The following is a 17869-nucleotide window of genomic DNA, read 5'->3' as shown; positions in this document are numbered from 1 at the left end:
AAGAGAGGCATTAATTGCTTGAGAAGTCAGAGAAGGCTTCTCAAATGAGAAGTGGCATCCTAAAGGATGAGTAAGAATCTAACTGACCTGGTTGGGGGAGCATGCCAGGCCTAGAAAAAAGACTGTGAAATGGCATTGAGCTATAAGAAAAAAAAAAAAGGGCATTAAAGAAATGGAGAATATGAATGCAAGAAACCTAGTAAGAGTAATAAGAGAAAACATTATCATTAGCACGATGCTAAATAATTACATGGATTATCTCATTTAATGATAAAGTATATAAGGTAGGCTTTCTTATTACTGTTGCTTTTTAGATGAGAAACCAAGACTCAGAGGCAATAATGAGAACTTCAAATAACCAGAAGTCTGAAATGAGTGGTTCTTCTGTATTTAGAAGAATTTGGGAAAGTAAACGACATTGGAGAAAGATAATTCCAGAATATTTTAGAGAGGGTCTGGAACCCGCCCTGATAGAAAGAAAGGCAGAGGGAATATGGGGTTAGAAGGGTACTAGTCCAGTTAGCTCTTGCATAACAATTCAGCTCAAATTTAGTGCTTAAAAGAACAATAATCATTTGTTTAGCTCTTGAATCTGCAATTTAGGCAGGGCTTGGCAGGAAAGACACATCTCTGCTCCATGCTGTGTCAGCCTGGGCAGCTTGACTGGGACCAGAACCACTTCTAGGATGGCTCACATAGCAGGCAAGTTGGTACAGACTGTTAGTTCCTCTCCGAGTGGGCCTCTCCCTGGAGCTACTTGGGCTTCCTCACTGCATGGTGGCTGGGTTCCAAGAACGAGTGTTCTAGCAGGCAAAAGTGGAAGCTGTCACCTTTTTTGACCCAACCTTGGAAGTCACGTAGCATCACTCCCACCATAATCTATTGGTTGACTCATCACAAAAGCCCACCCAGTTTGAAAAGTAGGGGACATGGACCCCCTCTCTTGAAAGAAGAGTCCAAGATTCTGGAAACTAGCTGGGTATGTGTGATACAAGATACAGTTGTGACCAACTTCGAAAAACACCAACTGCCACAGGTATATTTATCACAGTATGCTTACAAGCCACCATGCTTACAGTCACCTGCAATGCTGGTTAAAATAAGCATTCCTGGAGCCCTTCCCAGAGATTCTAATATTCTAGTTTATTGCTGAGGCCTGGGACTCTGCATGTAAACATCACGGGTAATTTTGATAGATCCTAAAATTTGAGAACAAAAGATTTTGAATAAACAACAAAAATTGTTGCCATGTGCCTTCTTTTGGCTATTCTCTATTGGAATAGATAGTGAGTATCCTGCAGATTAAGAGTGAGGGCCCCGAAGCCCTGCCTGGATTTGAAAACTTAGAATTTGTTTAACTTGTCTGACATTCGTTTTTTTCACCTATAAAATGTACTTCATGTTCTTGTTGTGAAGTTTCAATATATATTAAGTACTTAGAGGGGGTATTATTTTTGTAATCTTGATAAGAACCAGGTATAGTTTTCTTTAGGAAACCAGATTTTTAAAATTTGACAGTATAACCTTGTTTGGCAGAGATTCATTTGATGGCATGAAATTCTCTTAGATAAATACATAATTTTTAATGTCCTTTCCCATTCTTTTTTTTTTTTTAACATCTTTATTGGGGTATAATTGCTTTACAATGGTGTGTTAGTTTCTGCTTTATAACAAAGTGAATCAGTCATACATAAACATATGTTCCCATATGTCTTCCCTCTTGCGACTCCCTCCCTCCCACCCTCCCTATCCCACCCCTCCAGGCTGTCACAAAGCACCGAGCCAATATCCCTGTGCCATGCGGCTGCTTCCCACTAGCTATCTACCTTACTACGTTTGTTAGTGTGTATATGTCCATGACTCTCTCTCGCCCTGTCACAGCTCACCCTTCCCCCTCCCCATAACCTCAAGTCCGTTCTCTAGAAGGTCTGCGTCTTTATTCCTGCCTTACCCCTAGGTTCTTCATGACATTTTTTTTTCTTAAATTCCATATATATGTGTTAGCATATGGTATTTGTCTTTTTCTTTCTGACTTACTTCACTCTGTATGACAGACTCTAGGTCTATCCACCTCATTACAAATAGCTCAATTTCGTTTCTTTTTATGGCTGAGTAATATTCCATTGTATATATGTGCCACATCTTCTTTATCCATTCATCCGATGATGGGCACTTAGGTTGTTTCCATCTCCGGGCTATTGTAAATAGAGCTGCAATGAACATTTTGGTACATGACTCTTTTTGAATTATGGTTTTCTCAGGGTATGTGCCCAGTAGTGGGATTGCTGGGTTATATGGTAGTTCTATTTGTAGTTTTTTAAGGAACCTCCATACTGTTCTCCATAGTGGCTGAACCAATTCACATTCCTACCGGCAGTGCAAGAGTGTTCCCTTTTCTCCACACCCTCTCCAGCATTTATTGTTTCTAGATTTTTTGATGACGGCCATTCTGACTGGTGTGAGATGGTATCTCATTGTAGTTTTGATTTGCATTTCTCTAATGATTAATGATGTTGAGCATTCTTTCATGTGTTTGTTGGCAGTCTGTATATCTTCTTTGGAGAAATGTCTATTTAGGTCTTCTGCCCATTTTTGGATTGGGTTGTTTGTTTTTTTGTTATTGAGCTGCATGAGCTGCTTGTAAATTTTGGAGATTAATCCTTTGTCGGTTGCTTCATTTGCAAATATTTTCTCCCATTCTGAGGGTTGTCTTTTGGTCTTGTTTATGGTTTCTTTGCTGTGCAAAAGCTTTTAAGTTTCATTAGGTCCCATTTGTTTATTTTTGTTTTTATTTCCATTACTCTAGGAGGTGGGTCAGAAAGGATCTTGCTGTGATTTATGTCATAGAGTGTTCTGCCTATGTTTTCCTCTTAAGAGTTTGATAGTTTCTGGCCTTACATTTAGGTCTTTAATCCATTTTGAGCTTATTTTTGTGTATGGTGCTAGGGAGTGATCTAATCTCATACTTTTACATGTACCTGTCCAGTTTTCCCATGTCCTTTCCCATTCTTTTCCCCCTTGAGAACAACTCACACTATACGCATCTGGAAAATAAAATCCGAACTTCTGATTCATGTAAGTCCTGTAGAACAGGATATATTCTAGAAGGACATGTTGCCACATGGCTGAGATGCAGGGTTTATTCTCAGGTTAGAAAGCTGGTTAAGAATCCTACTTACTATACCCATAAAATATGGTTAAAATAAAGATATCCACAAAACTAATTCCTTCAAGGCAGAGATGTTAGACAGCTGAAGAATAGAGGTAAAACAGACTTTTTACTTTATACTCTTGTACCTTTTGGATGTTGAGCTATATGAATGTGTTACCTATTCAAAACATAAAATAATCCAATTCACTAATTTCAACAGTCTAATCTAAAAGGTGTTCAATGCTCTTTACATGCTGATCAAGAATGATATCATACAACTAAAGGGGAAAAAAAGAAAAAATAATTTAAAAAAAGAAAAAGAATTATATCATACACTCAAAATTCAAAAGATTCTCGTCCATGGTATGGAATAAATAAGAGTGACCAAATAGCTTCACTAAACTGAACAGTGCTAGGCAGAACTCTTAGCTAGTTAATCTTTTTTTTTTTTTGGCGGTACGCGGGCCTCTCACTGTTGTGGCCTCTCCCGTTGCGGAGCACAGGCTCTGGACGCGCAGGCTCAGTGGCCATGGCTCACGGGCCCAGCCGCTTCGCGGCATGTAGGATCTTCCCAGACCGGGGCACGAACCCGTGTCCCCTGCATCAGCAGGCAGACTCTCAACCACTGCGCCACCAGGGAAGTCCCCTGGCTAATCTTGTTTTGGCTCTTCATCAGGCCTCATTCTTGGCCATGATTTTTTTTCCAGGCTCTGCTTCCTTCAGGACTCAAACTCCAAGTGCCTTTGCATTATAATATAAGAAAGAGGGCCCAAGAACACTGTGTTGAAGAAATTAGAGGAATCCTGATCTATGCAAATCTTACTCCCCAGAATAATATTTAGTGCCTCCTGTTCCTTCCCCACCCCCTACCCACAAATATTTCAGTTTCACTACTTTGGCCCTATAATAGCAGATGTATAAGTACTGTTTACCCTGCAGGTAGTGTCTTAAGACATTTATACCTGAGCTCCTCAGAGCCATGGATCTCTTCCATCTTGGGCACCCCTGGATCCCTGGGGGCTAGCTCAAGGCCTACAACATGAGAGCTCTCAAAAAGTACTGGTCAAGGGAATGAATGCATGAGTGCAGGATGAAGATAAACACCTGTTGGAGAATGGTTGCCTTAAATTCATGATCCATAAGCGAAACACAGGATGTTTATGTTCATCCCTAAACTTTTCAACTTGACTTCCTGGAAGACAACAGAGCTTTTTTCACAAACTCTCTCATACTTTGCAGAGACAAAATAGAATAGTTTGGAAAATGATAGATCAGTCACCTTTAATAGAGGTCCTGTTTCCATTATGAGCAATAGTCTTCATGGAGATGTATTTGTTTGCAATACCCATATTGTTTCTTGCAGCATAGGAAAACTTTCGTGGGCTATCAAGCAGAAGTATCTGTGAGAAGAGGGTTCCTGAACACTGACTCGAAGTGGGTGGGGAGGATGAAAAGGCTGCACACTGATTTTTAAAAAGAAAAAAAAAACTGAAAAACACCTGCTGCCTCATATTCATGACTTCAACATAAATAGCTGAGTACTTACAAACGGTTAACCAACACAATGCCAGCCCATGAGAAGGATCTGAGCGGGGTCATCCAGGGTCATAGGAGCACTATCTCAAAGTGGAAGGACTCTGGAAAGAAGACACCCAAGAGAACTGGAGTAATAAGGCTGACCTGTGTTTAGCGCTTCATGCTGTACAAAGCATTTTTGAATGTTATCTCATCCACAGAGAGCTTTAAGTGCATGCACCACTGGAGGCATTCTGCAAAACCCATCACTGATTCTGCGATGTTTCTATAAAGGTAGAGGAAGGGGGGTATTCCTCTCTTTGTGCCAGTTCCCAGTGGAAACAGGATTCCAGAGGATGGTGACTCAAGGCTTGGCCAGAAGCCTGGATGGAACAGGAACTCTGAAAGCAAGGCTCTTTCCCATGCCTCTGTGTGTCACCCTTTCAGGTTCCCAAGAGAACTGTTTACATTCCATGTCCTTGGGCTCCAGTCGCTCTGTGACTCCACCTGTGAAGTGCTTACTCAGCCTATCCAGCCTAAACTGTTCCCCCACTTCTTCCCGCCTGTTGTCCCCGCCCAAGCTTCTTGTCAGTACACTCCCATCACGTTTCTTCCTCCCCACCATCACCAATCTCTCTCCAGTCCTACTGATTTCTCATATGCTTCTCACTTGTGTCTCTTGCTTTCTGCAGAAAACTGCCCACCTGCTTCCAATGTGATTAGAAATGTTTTGAAAACTTTGTTTTGCTTCTGAGTACAATGATTTGGGATCTGATATACTCTGAAGCAGAGGTTTTCAAACTTTGGAGTGCTAACCACCTCCTAGGCTGGTTAAACATACAGCTGCAGGAGCCCCACCCAAGATCTTCCATATGCAAGTCCCAGGCCCTATGCATCTGTGATTTTAACAAGCTCCCCACCCCCTGCACCACTGAAGGGTTCAAAGCTTGAGAGTCACTGTCCCATATTATCTGATCTGATCAAGAAAACAAAACGGTTCCAAGAGCAACCTCGACTTATACATTTCTTTTATATATTTTTGAATTTTATTTTATTTATTTTTTAAATTTTATTTTTTTTTTTGTGGTACGCGGGCCTCTCACTGTGTGGCCTCTCCCACTGCGGAGCACAGGCTCCGGACGCGCAGGCCCAGCGGCCATGGCTCACGGGCCCAGCTGCTCCACGGCATGTGGGATCCTCCCAGACTGGGGCACGAACCCATGTCCCCTGCATCAGCAGGCGGACTCTCAACCACTGCACCACCAGGGAAGCCCTATTTTATTTATTTTTTATACAGCAGGTTCTTATTAGTTATCTATTTTATACATATTTGTGGACTTATATTTCTTGTTCCTGTTTTTCTAATTCCTTTTGGCCCAATACCCATAGCTTTCCTCCTGTCTGTTCTAATTCTCTTGATCCAAGTGTTAGATATTCCAGATAGTTGGAGTTTAAGTTGGCCCACGTGTTCAGTATTCCAGATTGCTGGGTTTTGAGGAGGCCAATAAATAACACCCAATTTCCACTCCTGAAATTATAACCAGTTGAAAGAGATGGAGACCAAAATGTTGCCTTCATTACCAATAAAGCTGATTGGAGAAAACAGTTCTAAGTGGGCAGTCATTTGGGCTTATTAATAGTCCTCCCACCAGCTCCCCAGTTGCAAGCACAGCCACCCAGTCACTTAGCACAGCCAGACAACTGCAGGCCCCTTAAGCCAAGACAGAGCAGATGCGCATGCATGAGAGCAGAAGACAGACTGCTTTAAAAAAAAAAAAAAAAAGGAAGGAAGGAAGAAGGAGAGAAAGAAATAGAAGGGAGAAAGGAAAAGAGAGGGAAAAGGGAGGGAGGGGAGAAAAAGAAAGGAGGGAAGGAGACAAGGCTGAGAGGACCCAGCTCATTATTTTAAATTCACCAATTAGAAAACTTACTCTTCTCACCTTCTAATCACAAAACCACCTGACATTTTCTTAAACTACTGCTTACTTTCTATCCCAGTTCCCCAAAGGCAACCTCAGCCCGCAATATGGACAATCTCATCGTTGCTTTGAATATCCCGTGATCCATCATACATATTCTCTCTCTAACATCATCATTTTCACATCTTGTTGCCTTGTCACTGATGTCATGTTGCCTTTTTATCCACCCATATTCTTATTTGCTGTGTGTCCAGCGGTAACATAATGCTTAGCACATATCCCCTCCTTCCTGCCTTCCTTCATTCTCTACCTATTATGTACTAGACCTTCCCTAGGAGATGTTTTTTTTAAATGAGCAAGATAGGATCTTTGATCTTGAACTTATGTTCTTATAGGGGAGACAGACATTTAAACAAATTAATATATTTGATGTGATAAGTTCTGTAATTGAGATACCACATAAGATACAGTGAAGAGTATACGTAAGACACAGGGAAGGTTTTATTCACTCAGTTATTCAATAAACAGTTAGTAAAAGCCTGCTAAGTGCTAGGCACAATATTAGTTTCTGCAGGGAAAATGATGAGCCAAACCAGACAAGGAATTACCCTGGGAGAGAATGGATGCAAATATACATTAATGACATTAATACAAGGTAAGTGTGAAATGTTATTTTAGTCAGGGTTCCTGGGTGCAGGCATAGAAGCTGATTCGGACTAACAGATACAGAATTTATTGGGAGGACATCAGGTGTTTCATATGGTCACAGGGAAGGCTGCAGACCAGAGGATGCTGGCATTCTGGAGGTGGGCAAGGAAGGGAGCCCGGGGACTTGCCTGGTCAGTTTCCTGTTGGACGCTTCTCCCTTACCCTCCTCCAGGTATGTGTTCCTGAGTCTACAGCTTCTCAGATTCAGATTCCCATTTCTGACCAGGATGGGCTGGCGTGTATGGGAGTCTTGGGTCTAACTGCACCTTATACTGACCTTCAAATATTCCATCAGTTTTCAGCCCCTTCCTCACTCCCTCTTCCTGAATATATGGTGCTACCAATTACTTGAGCCTTGGTACAACCTGCATGCTTAACTTTCCTCTGCTCTGCTAAGTCAGGAGCCATTCCTGCATCTCTTGACTTTCCCATCTTGTTCTCATTGTTGTTTGAGTATAATTTTTGAGAGAGGAGGGCAAAAACATCTTTATGCTGACAAGAGTATTTTTGGTGTCTTTGAGGCAGTTTTCCTGCACAAGGAGATATTTCACAGATTAGTTTTTAATTAACATTCAATTTACTGTAGTGACAGTAAAGTCTAGTTTTTCCTTAAGCTTTCAAATTCAGTTTACAAATCTTATTATTCTGTTTATAAGACTAGCAACTAAAATAAAACTCTTTTAAGGGAATTTTTCATAAAAGTAAATTACCTACATTTAAACATTTTAAATTGCACTTGTAAATTTAACATATTCAATTTTATTTTCCAGCCCTTCAATTTTGACAGATAAACATTCCCAAGCACCTAAATAATTCTTATAAATGAAAAAAAATTCTAATACAGTGAGTCTTCTATTAAGTATTGTAATACTGCTTCCAAACAATATAATTCTTTCACACCCTTCAACACAGAATCATAAGCCTAAATCAGTCACCTAATGACAAGTTCAAATTGGAATCACAACTTACAGAAAACACAAGGGACTTAGGAACATGTTAAAGTTTGCTCCAGAATGTACTCAGCAAAGCCCAGATTGTCAGAATCTCTACAGGAAAAACACCTGGTTTCTTTAACAAATAAGTACAGGGAAAAAAGAGAAAGACAAATGGAGAAGGAACTTATAAGTTAAAGAGACTTAAAAATGTTATTAAGCAAACGAAAGGTGTGGATCTAATTTGGATCTGATTCAAACAAGCAAACTAAATAGAAAATATGACATTCATGAGCCATTTGGAAAGTTGCATGTTGACTGGATATTTAATGATGTTAAATAATCATCATCTTTTTTTTTAAGTTGTGTAATATTGTGGTTATGTTTGAAGAAAGGAGGCCTTATCTTTTAGCATTTCTTACTGGGATATTTATAGATGAAATAATAGGCTACTTGAAATTTGCTTCAAAATGATATAGGAGAAGGAACATGGTGGGAGTATAAATTCACTTATTTATTTATTTTTGGCTGTGTTGGGTCTTTGTTGCTGCACGCGGGCTTTCTCTACTTGTGGCAAGCAGAGTCTACTCTTGGTTGCGGCGCGCGTGCCTCTCACTGCGGTGGCTTCTCTTGTTGTGGAGCACAGGCTATAGGCGCACGGGCTTCAGTAGTTGTGGCACACGGGCTCAGTAGTTGTGGCTCGCGGGCTCTAGAGCATGGCCTTCGTAGTTGTGGCACACGGGCTTAGTTGCTCTACGGCATGTGGGATCTTCCCGGACCAGGGCTCGACCCCATGTCCCCTGCATTGGCAGGCGGATTCTTATCCACTGCACCACCAGGGAAGTCCCCAATGGTGGGAGTATAGATGAAACAAAATTGCCCATAAGCTGACAATTGTTGAAGCTGAATGAGGGGTACATGGTGGTTTATTATACTTTTCTTTCTAATTTGTATGTGTTTGAAATTTTCTGTAATAAAAAGTTTTTAAAAATTAGAATCAAAAAGCTATCTAACAGCAAAGTTAACAGTCCAAATTCTCTTATATATTCTAAATACTTAAATATAAACATAGAATACACATGTTTGTGTGTTATATTCTCAATGCTAACTGGAAAATAATATTACTAGGTGGGTTTGATTTACATCATCATTTCTACATTTAATTCAAAATCTTTATGGAGCTAAAAGTCACTTACACCCAAGGAAACAAGTAACCCCCAAGTAACCTGGGGTAACTTACGCAAGCAGTTTGGGGTGCCTTCCAGGTTGGTTGTGAGGGTGAGGTCTGGAAGTGCAGTCTTCCAGGACCTTCTTCTATATGACCTGAAAAGAGAAACAGAGCCCTCTTTTATGGTTGCTGTGCCAATAGGAATTCCAGTCCATACTCTCCAAATGGAGTGGTCTCACCACCCATGTCACCTAAATTCACGTTATACATTTTACTAAATCTTCAGTGTGATTTGAGTTTCTAACCTCCTACCCAAGCTGTTTCACTTATTTGATTTATCAACATATTCAATAAAGGTATTTACTGCTGGAAGCTATTCAGAATTCTTTTCACTTTCTATCAGTATGGGCTGTTTATATTTAAATAACATCCAATTGGATTACTAAACCAATCTCTGGCTTTACAGTCAGAATACCAAAGGCATCCTAAGGACACTTATTCTGACATGGTGCCAGGAACCTCCCTTTTGTTCCTCCAAATCCACTCTTCATCTTGTCCACTCTGCTCTCTGCCCAGGAAGCAGACTCGAATAGACTACACTATATGGAGGGGGTTCCTTCACCTCTGGTTTCTGTTTGGTTTGGGCCAATGAGAAGCCCTTGCAGGAGATTAGAGAAGGAAAGGATAGGGAAGTCAGCTTAATTATTACCCTGGGTTGCTCCTGGCAAGGTCACCTCAGGCTGGCTACGCCCTTCAACAGATGACTGCTCTCCTCAAGGTAGCCAACTACAGGATTCTCTCCTGGGATCCAGTTACTGCTCCCTCTCTTTGTCCCTTCTGGCCTGGAAGGAACAGCCAGTGGTACTAAGCCCAGGTTATACCACTACTGCTCCTGGAATGATACCAGTTTGAGTATGTCATTTGCTTTCCTCTGAGACTAAGTGATATGCCAACTTAAAGCTAGAAATAATTATTGTCCATTTTAGACTAAGTCCATTTATTCATTTTTAATTACATTCAGTAGATTATTCCTGACAGTCAAAATATATATTTTAATGCCAAAGAAATAAGTAACCTCTTTGGGTCAGATGTTCATAAAAATTTATTATACAAATATTAAGCACCTACAAGATACAATTATTGCTAGTATTGATTGAGTGCTTACTACATGTCAGGTACTTTGCAAAGCATTTTACTTACCTTCTGTTATTTACCCAATAATTCTATAAAGTAGGGAATATAATTATTATTCCCCCTTTTATGAAGAGTAAACTGAGACTAAAAAATATTAAGAAAATAAATTTCTCCAAATATCATAGCTAGGAAGTCATGGAATCAAGATTCAAATTTAGGCAGAGATTCTCAGAATCTACTTGTTAACCTCTGCACTCTACTGCCTCCTTAACATTATGCTATACATGTGAGCTCTATAGTTGGAAAATAAGGTTCACCTACATGCAGGAAGCCCAAGATCTTATGGGTAGAGAAGACATAAATGTAAAAACCACTTGGAGCATTCATAAGAGAGCTTTTGAAGGAAAAGCCGTTTATAACTTGTGCTCCGTATTATGTTCAGTGTTATGGAGGACCTTACATTTTATTTTATTTCATTTTTTTAATTTTTTTAAGAAGAAATTTCCATCTTCAGGAAACAACTTTTTTTAAAATAAATTTATTTATTTATTCATTTATTTTTGGCTATGTTGTGTCTTTGTTGCTGCCCAGGGGCGACTCTTGGTTGCGGTGTGCAGGCTTCTCATTGCAGTGGCTTCTCTTGTTGTGGAGCACAGGCTATAGGCACTCGGGCTTCAGTAGTTGTGGCACACGAGTTCAGTAGTTGTGGCTCACGGGCTCTAGAGCACAGGCTCAGTAGTTGTGGTGCATGGGCTTAGTTACTCCGCAGCGTGTGGGATCTTCCCAGACCAGGGCTTGAACCCGTGTCCCCTGCATTGGCAGGCAGATTCTTAACCACTGTGTAACCAGGGAAGTCCAAGGCCCTTACATTTTAATCAGTACTAATCCTTTAGATATATTTTTCTTGAATCATTTGTGATTTGAACTATTTTCATTCTGTCATTTCAGTGAGGATTAGGTTCCACTATTAGAAAAGAGGCTCAAAGTAACACTGAGTTAAACAAGATAAAAGTTTACTTCTCTCTTGTTAAAATCCCTAAGTAGGAAGTGCAGGGACTAGGAGCTCTGGTCCACAAAGTTATCAAAAACCCAGACTCCTTCCAGCTGACTACTCCATCATTCCTAAGTCTAGGCCCTCTAAATGCTAGTGTTCTAAGATAGTGACCATAACATCCACTCTCCTGGAGAAAGGATGGAGTAAGGGGCAAAGAGTGCCCACCAGCTATCTTTAAGGAAGAGAGCAAAGCTGCTGCAAGACACATTTGCTTACATTTCATTGGCCAGCACTTAGTCACATGACTACATCTATGCTTGCAAGGGAGGCTGGGAAATGTAGATTTTTTAATTCAGAGTAGACATACACTCAGTAGAAGATTAGGGGTTCTATTAACATGGAAGAAAGGGAGAAATAGCTATAGGGGAATAACAGTTTCTGCTGTAAATTTCTCACAGTTCCTGGTGAGATTATTTATCAATGTAATTAAAGGTGTGCAATTTATCTTCACAAGGCAAAACAAACACTTCTTAAGGACAATACTCAATGCATACTAGAAAAACGGGGTCTTGTTATTTTGGATAAGTTTCAAATATATGTGGTCTCCCAGAAAGCCCTTTATAAGCATTACCTGCCAAGTGTGAAATAGTTCTTAAAAATATAAAATAGATCTGCCTTTGTCACCAGCCTCATTGTTTTTGCTAGCACTCTGTATTCTAGTCACATTGACCTTATTTTTGTTTCTTGTAAGAATCATACTACTTCCTACCTTAGGGCCCTCACTCAGGCTGTTCTCTCTTGTACTCTTCATCTTTATAACTTCTACCCTTCCTTCAGATTTCTGCTTAAATTCATATCCTCAGGGGAGCCTTTCCTAACCCTAATAGACTAGTCAGACACCAACAGACTAGTTATATGCTCCGCGGCATTTTTTTCCCTCTGAGCACTCAGGACAATGATAATAAAATAATTACACAATTATACATTAACTATCTGTCATCCCCACTTGATGTATAATCTCTGAAGACATAAACTGTTGCTCTGGTGTTTGGTACATCTAATAAGTGCTCAATAAATAGTTGTTGAATGAATGAACAAAGTAGAATAAAGTTAAAATTTAGGAGTCGCAGGAAAGCATCTAATAATGAAATAACTTTAGACTATAGTGTGAGGATCTTTAATAATCTAAAGTAAGTCCTGATGATCTCTAGGAGCCTTGCAGTTTGAAACTGACAATATTTAAGCTATTCAGAGGAAAGATGTTCATGATACACGGTTAAGTGGGAAAAAAGGTATATTAAGAAAGAAAATCTATTGTGCATGCATGTTTATCTGTACATGTATATTAACTGTAATAAAAGAAAACCTAAATATAATGTGTTTGTGTGAAAGAGAGGGGGGCTGAAGGAGAACCAGGCTGGCTGGTTCACATCTCAGCTCCATCACTGGCCAAGGGCTTTAAAATAGTACACATCATGTGTCCAATAAATGTTAGCTATTATCATAATATAGATATACGAAGAGACAAAAGTGAAAGGTTTTACATCAAAATATTAGCAGTGATTATCTCTTGGGTTTTGTTTTTAAAATCTGTGTTAGCACTTTTTTTTTTGGCCACACTGCGCAGCTTGTTGGATCTTCGTCCCCCCCACCCCACGCCGCCAGGGACTGAACCCGGGGCCACAGCAGTGAAAGTGCAGAGTCCTAATCACTGGCCCACCAGGGAATTCCCTGTGTTAGTGCTTTTTTTTTTTTTTTTTTTTGCAGTACGCGGTCCTCTCACTGTTGTGGCCTCTCCCTTTGCGGAGCACAGGCTCCAGACGGGCAGGCCCAGTAGCCATGGCTCACGGGCCCAGCCGCTCCGCGGCATGTGGGACCTTCCCGGACAAGGGCATGAACCCGTGTCCCCTGCATCGGCAGGCGTACTCTCAACCACTGCGCCACCAGGGAAGCCCTGCCCTACTGTATTAAAATAACATCTACACAAATGAATCTGTGTCCTAATTCCATGTTATTACCACCAAGGCCTATAAAGCCCAACATGACCTGCACCTTACCCCATCTCCTGCTGCTCTCCTCCACACCATACTCCAGCATATGATAAGCTGTTTCCACCCCCTTTTAGACTTTTAAATTGTTCCCTCAGCCTAGAGCTGTCTCTGCTCTCTTTCACATGCACATGGCTGGCTTCTTTCCTGGTCTCAGCTTTGTGAACCTTTCCTGGCTGCACTGAGTCTCCCTGTTGGTCAGTGGTCCCCACTCTACTCACAGCCATCAAGACATGTCCTGTGGAATCATCTTTGATCCGTCCCTCTTCTGCTTTGCACAGTGAATGTTTGACAAGTCCAGTTGATAGTTCATTCAAGTATGTTTCTTCTCTCTGTCTCTCCCTACAGCATAGTCCAGAAAGACTACGGGGTGGCTTTGAAGGATGGACAAGATTCGAAAGGACAGAAATGGGTCCTCAATGTGAGCTTCCATAGGAGCAAAGATAAGCAGCAGAACCAGCCTGATATTCTGTGGGAAGTGAAGAGAGACATCACAGCAGTCCAAATTTATGCTGTGAATGTAAGTGAACTTACATTCACTTATTTTCGATATTAAAGACTACTTCAGGACTATGGCCCTTAAATTTTTGAGAGATTGATTAACCCCCTTGATTACATGTTAAAAGCTATGAATCCTTTTCAGAAAAATGTACATAAATCCGAAATTTTGCAGATCATGAAGGAAAGGAATTCCCAGGTGAAACTAGGCTTTATCAGTCAATCACCTACTATCTTGAATACATGCAGTGTTATTTAATTGTTTTATTCATTCAACAAATATTGGAGGCCTACGATGAGGCCAAGCACAGTTCTAGATATTAGATTTGTATACCGTATAGAACATACCTGTCCCTCTTGGCCTTCATGGATCTTGAATTCTGGCATAAGAGACAGACATTAAACAAGGAAACAAATGAAAATATAATGTCATATAATGGTAAATGTTATGAAAAAAATAAAGGAGGGCAATGGGACAAGGGCGGGTGAAGCTATTTTAATGATGTGGTCCTCTCTGAAATGATATTTGAGCAAGAGCTGCATAAACTAAGTCAGTGGTCATGAGAAGCAGTGAGAGAAGACCATTGCTGGCAATGAGAACAGAAAGGGCCCAGTCCCAGGGGCCTTTTCTTCCCTCTAAGATACATGGCGAGGTCCAGGATCCTGCACGTCCTCCTCCCATAATGAATAACTGTTCTGGTTAGCACAGTTCTCAGAACATAGGTTGAAGCCTGTCCCATGCTTCCCCATTTCAAACGTCAAATCCAACCACACCCCGCTTCAGTACTTCTCTGAAATGCCTCTTCCCCTGGGAAACCTAACTCATGCAAGGAGGGATCTCAAGTTGCTCTAATTATTAGTATAAACTTTAAAAAATAGCGTTCGTTACTTTCTAAGGATATGTGTGGGGGCAGTGAATTTGTTTTCTTGGGTAGCGCCGGTAAAGCTGCAGGCAAACTGCTGGAACTAAACGCGGGCGCACGTTGGGTGGATCCCCGCCTTACCCACGGCAACCGGGGCTCTTTCCCGCGGAGACTACATTTCCCAGAGTGCCCCGCGAGCCAGGAAGGCGCGTGGAGAGGTGTCTCTTAGGACCCGGGTTGAGGTAAGATGGCGGGCTCGCGGTGAGTTGCAGTTGATGTAACCAGTTCCCTCTCCTTCTCCCGTCTAGGAGTCCCTAAGAGCTGGGCAAGCCGAGAAAGTTTATAGGCAGTTGTCGAGGTCTCCTGCCTGTCGTTTGCGGCAAGATAAAGCCTCTGGCATTACCAGACTCGGTCCGTCCTGCAGAAGGGCCGGCGTGTGGCTGCGCGCTTACCGTGGGGTCTGGTTCTGGTAGCCTGTTCCTCAAGCCTCAGTCCCTCCCAGACTCTCCGCAGTCCGCTATTGCTCCAGCGTTGAATTCCGGGCCAGGGGGTTTACCCTCTGAATTCTCTCTCTGGGGTGAATAATGTGACCTCTGGGTTTCGGACAGAGGGGACCTAACGTCCCCTCAAGTGTTTTGTTTCTCATTTCGTGGTCAGAAGCTGTGGGCTTGCGTTACACCCATAGTACCTATTAAGCAGCAGTAAAGTGGCAGGTAAACCGTTGGAGCTTTCGGAGCCTCGCTTCTTAGTGTTTTAAATGGAGACGCCTACTTCACAGACTTGTGAAGGAGCATATAATGTATAGGAAAATGGGTCGTAAAGTGTAGGAGGCACACTGTAGGTACTCAGGGATGGCAGTGCTAATGTACCGACAGTGCAAGGAATCAGCCTGCGTAGTTCAACGACTAAGACTGATGAAATAAGCTTTTATCACTGTGCGGGGGTGGTGGGAGGGGAATAGTCATCGAGGCCAATTGAAAACAAGTGATGTATGTCATTTATTCACAACAGACCTGGAGCTTGGGGTTGTTTCCCCCCATTTTACCGTGGAATGCTTCGTTAATGACTTGCCCAAACTTTTCCCGTTTGTAAGGGATTGACTCTGAAGTTCTTGGAAGCAATTTAGTTAAATTTTGTACCTTAGTTTCTTCATGAATCAAAATAAAGATGCCTCTTATGATTAGGATGAGAGTAAAATGAATGGTAGTGGAAGCACCTTGGAAAGTTAAAAAGCTTATATAAAAGGGTGAAATTTTATTTGGGATTTTGGGTGTTTATATGTGTTTCTCCAAGTCAATATTTAATAAGCCAAGGCTAGGCCTTCTTGTTTAATATTTCATTTAATCAGAAACAGAATACCCCTTTAAGAGATGTAATAAAATCTTGTGTATGGTACCTGGGAGGTTGTACACCGACACATTTGCTTTATGAAAGGAGAATGCTCTGTGTAGCATGTGTGAGTGACTGTTTCTAAGAGTAATTACACATTGGCTGAGCACTCATTGAATGGAAAGAACTACACTAGGTGTTGAGAAGTTTGCATTTAAGATAAATAGTAATGGACATAGTTCTTGGGTTTCTGATCTTACTATACATTTTGATGATGTTGCTTTTTGTACTGTATTGCCTGGAAATGGAAAGTTGTTTAAAAGTTTTGTGTTAGGCAACTGTAGTTCTCGGCAGTGATCCTATTTTGTAGTGTTCAGTGTATTGTGTCACTTTAATTTATCATAGGTAGCACTGATTTTTCTTTATCTCTTATGCAGGGGTGAAAATAGTATACCTAGAAGCAATTTTTTTTTTTTTTAGAAGCAGATTTTAAAAGCAGTTTCTCTTCAAATCATCTTTCATACCACCTGATAAGCATCTTGATTCACCATGGCGTTGGCAGCAGTAAAATGGGCTATATCAAGCAGAACTATCTTGAAACATTTATTTCCAATTCAAAGTAAGTGAGTTTTTTAATGTTTAAAAAGTGTTTGTTTCTTTTATATTTATTAATTTATTTTGGCTGTGCCAGATCTTCGTTTTGGCATGCATGCGGGATCAAGTTCCCTGACCAGGGATTGAACTCTGGCCTCCTGCGTTGGGAGCATGGAGTCTTATCCACTGGACCACCAGGGAAGTCCAATGTTTAAAAAGTTTTAAACTTTTTCAAATATTATAGTAATACATGTTCATTGAAGAACATTTAATGTAGTTATTGTATATGCCTGCTATTGTATAGGAGTGTAACGTGGAAAGATCTCTGTATAGAAGGGGGAAAAGGTATGTCATAGAACAGTATATATCGTATGATCTCATTGTGCATTTAAAAGATGATCGACCATATATGTGTGTGTGTATATATGTATAAATGCAGAGTAAAAGATGTGAACCAAATAAGTTATCTCTGTAGACCACAAGTGGGATTTAACCGAGGGCAAGGGAGGGATTGATAAAGAGGAACTTTTTCTAGTTTGAATCACTTTTATTTATATTTTCACATACTGCTTTTTTTAGTAGCTCCTAAAATTAGCAAAGGGCAAATTTACAATTCCATCTTACAGGGTGATTATTGTTACTATTTTGGTGTGTTCTTTTGTGTTTTTTCTGTGTAATTTAAAAAAAAATGTAATTTCTGAAGAAACGTAGTCACATATTTTCTTCAAAGCCTATTAACAGATGTTTGATAGTCAAAAATTGATCTATATAAATAGTCTATTAAAATCTTATTTCCTGACCAACCTTCTTTTCACTTTACTTTTCCTCTGTCTGTGAACTGCATTCTCCCATTTGTAAAGAAGACACGGTTAGAGGCTACAATAGGTTTGCTTTTTCATGTTTAGTGAGCCAACTTTTTTTACACATCTCTGCCTGACCTTAATTGCTTCCTTCATGTTTACTTATTGAATACATTGTCATTGATACAGCTTTTTACCCTAGTCTTCAGAGGAACA

General features: G+C 40.6%; 1 protein-coding gene across 5 annotated transcripts in view; it reads left to right on the top strand.

Moving 5' to 3' along the window:
• Positions 1 to 17869, top strand: part of MRPL42 (mitochondrial ribosomal protein L42) — a 44679-nt gene that overhangs the window by 1172 nt on the left and 25638 nt on the right. The window contains exons 2-3 of one of the 5 annotated variants that reach the window (XM_030856398.3): positions 13918 to 14089; positions 16740 to 16878. In XM_030856398.3, coding sequence (XP_030712258.1) covers positions 16809 to 16878 — 70 coding nt within the window. In that variant the 5' untranslated portion in view covers positions 13918 to 14089; positions 16740 to 16808. Of the gene's footprint in view, positions 1 to 13917; positions 14090 to 15096; positions 15192 to 16739; positions 16879 to 17869 lie in introns of those variants that run through there. The other 4 variants (XM_060307060.2, XM_070046537.1, XM_060307058.2 and 1 more) reach the window with 4 other exon arrangements.

This window comes from Globicephala melas, chromosome 10 (assembly GCF_963455315.2).
Source record: "Globicephala melas chromosome 10, mGloMel1.2, whole genome shotgun sequence".
Classification (NCBI taxonomy): Eukaryota; Metazoa; Chordata; class Mammalia; order Artiodactyla; family Delphinidae; genus Globicephala; species Globicephala melas.
The sequence above is the reverse complement of the archived record's forward strand: the minus strand, read 5'-3'. Positions and strand labels throughout refer to the sequence as shown.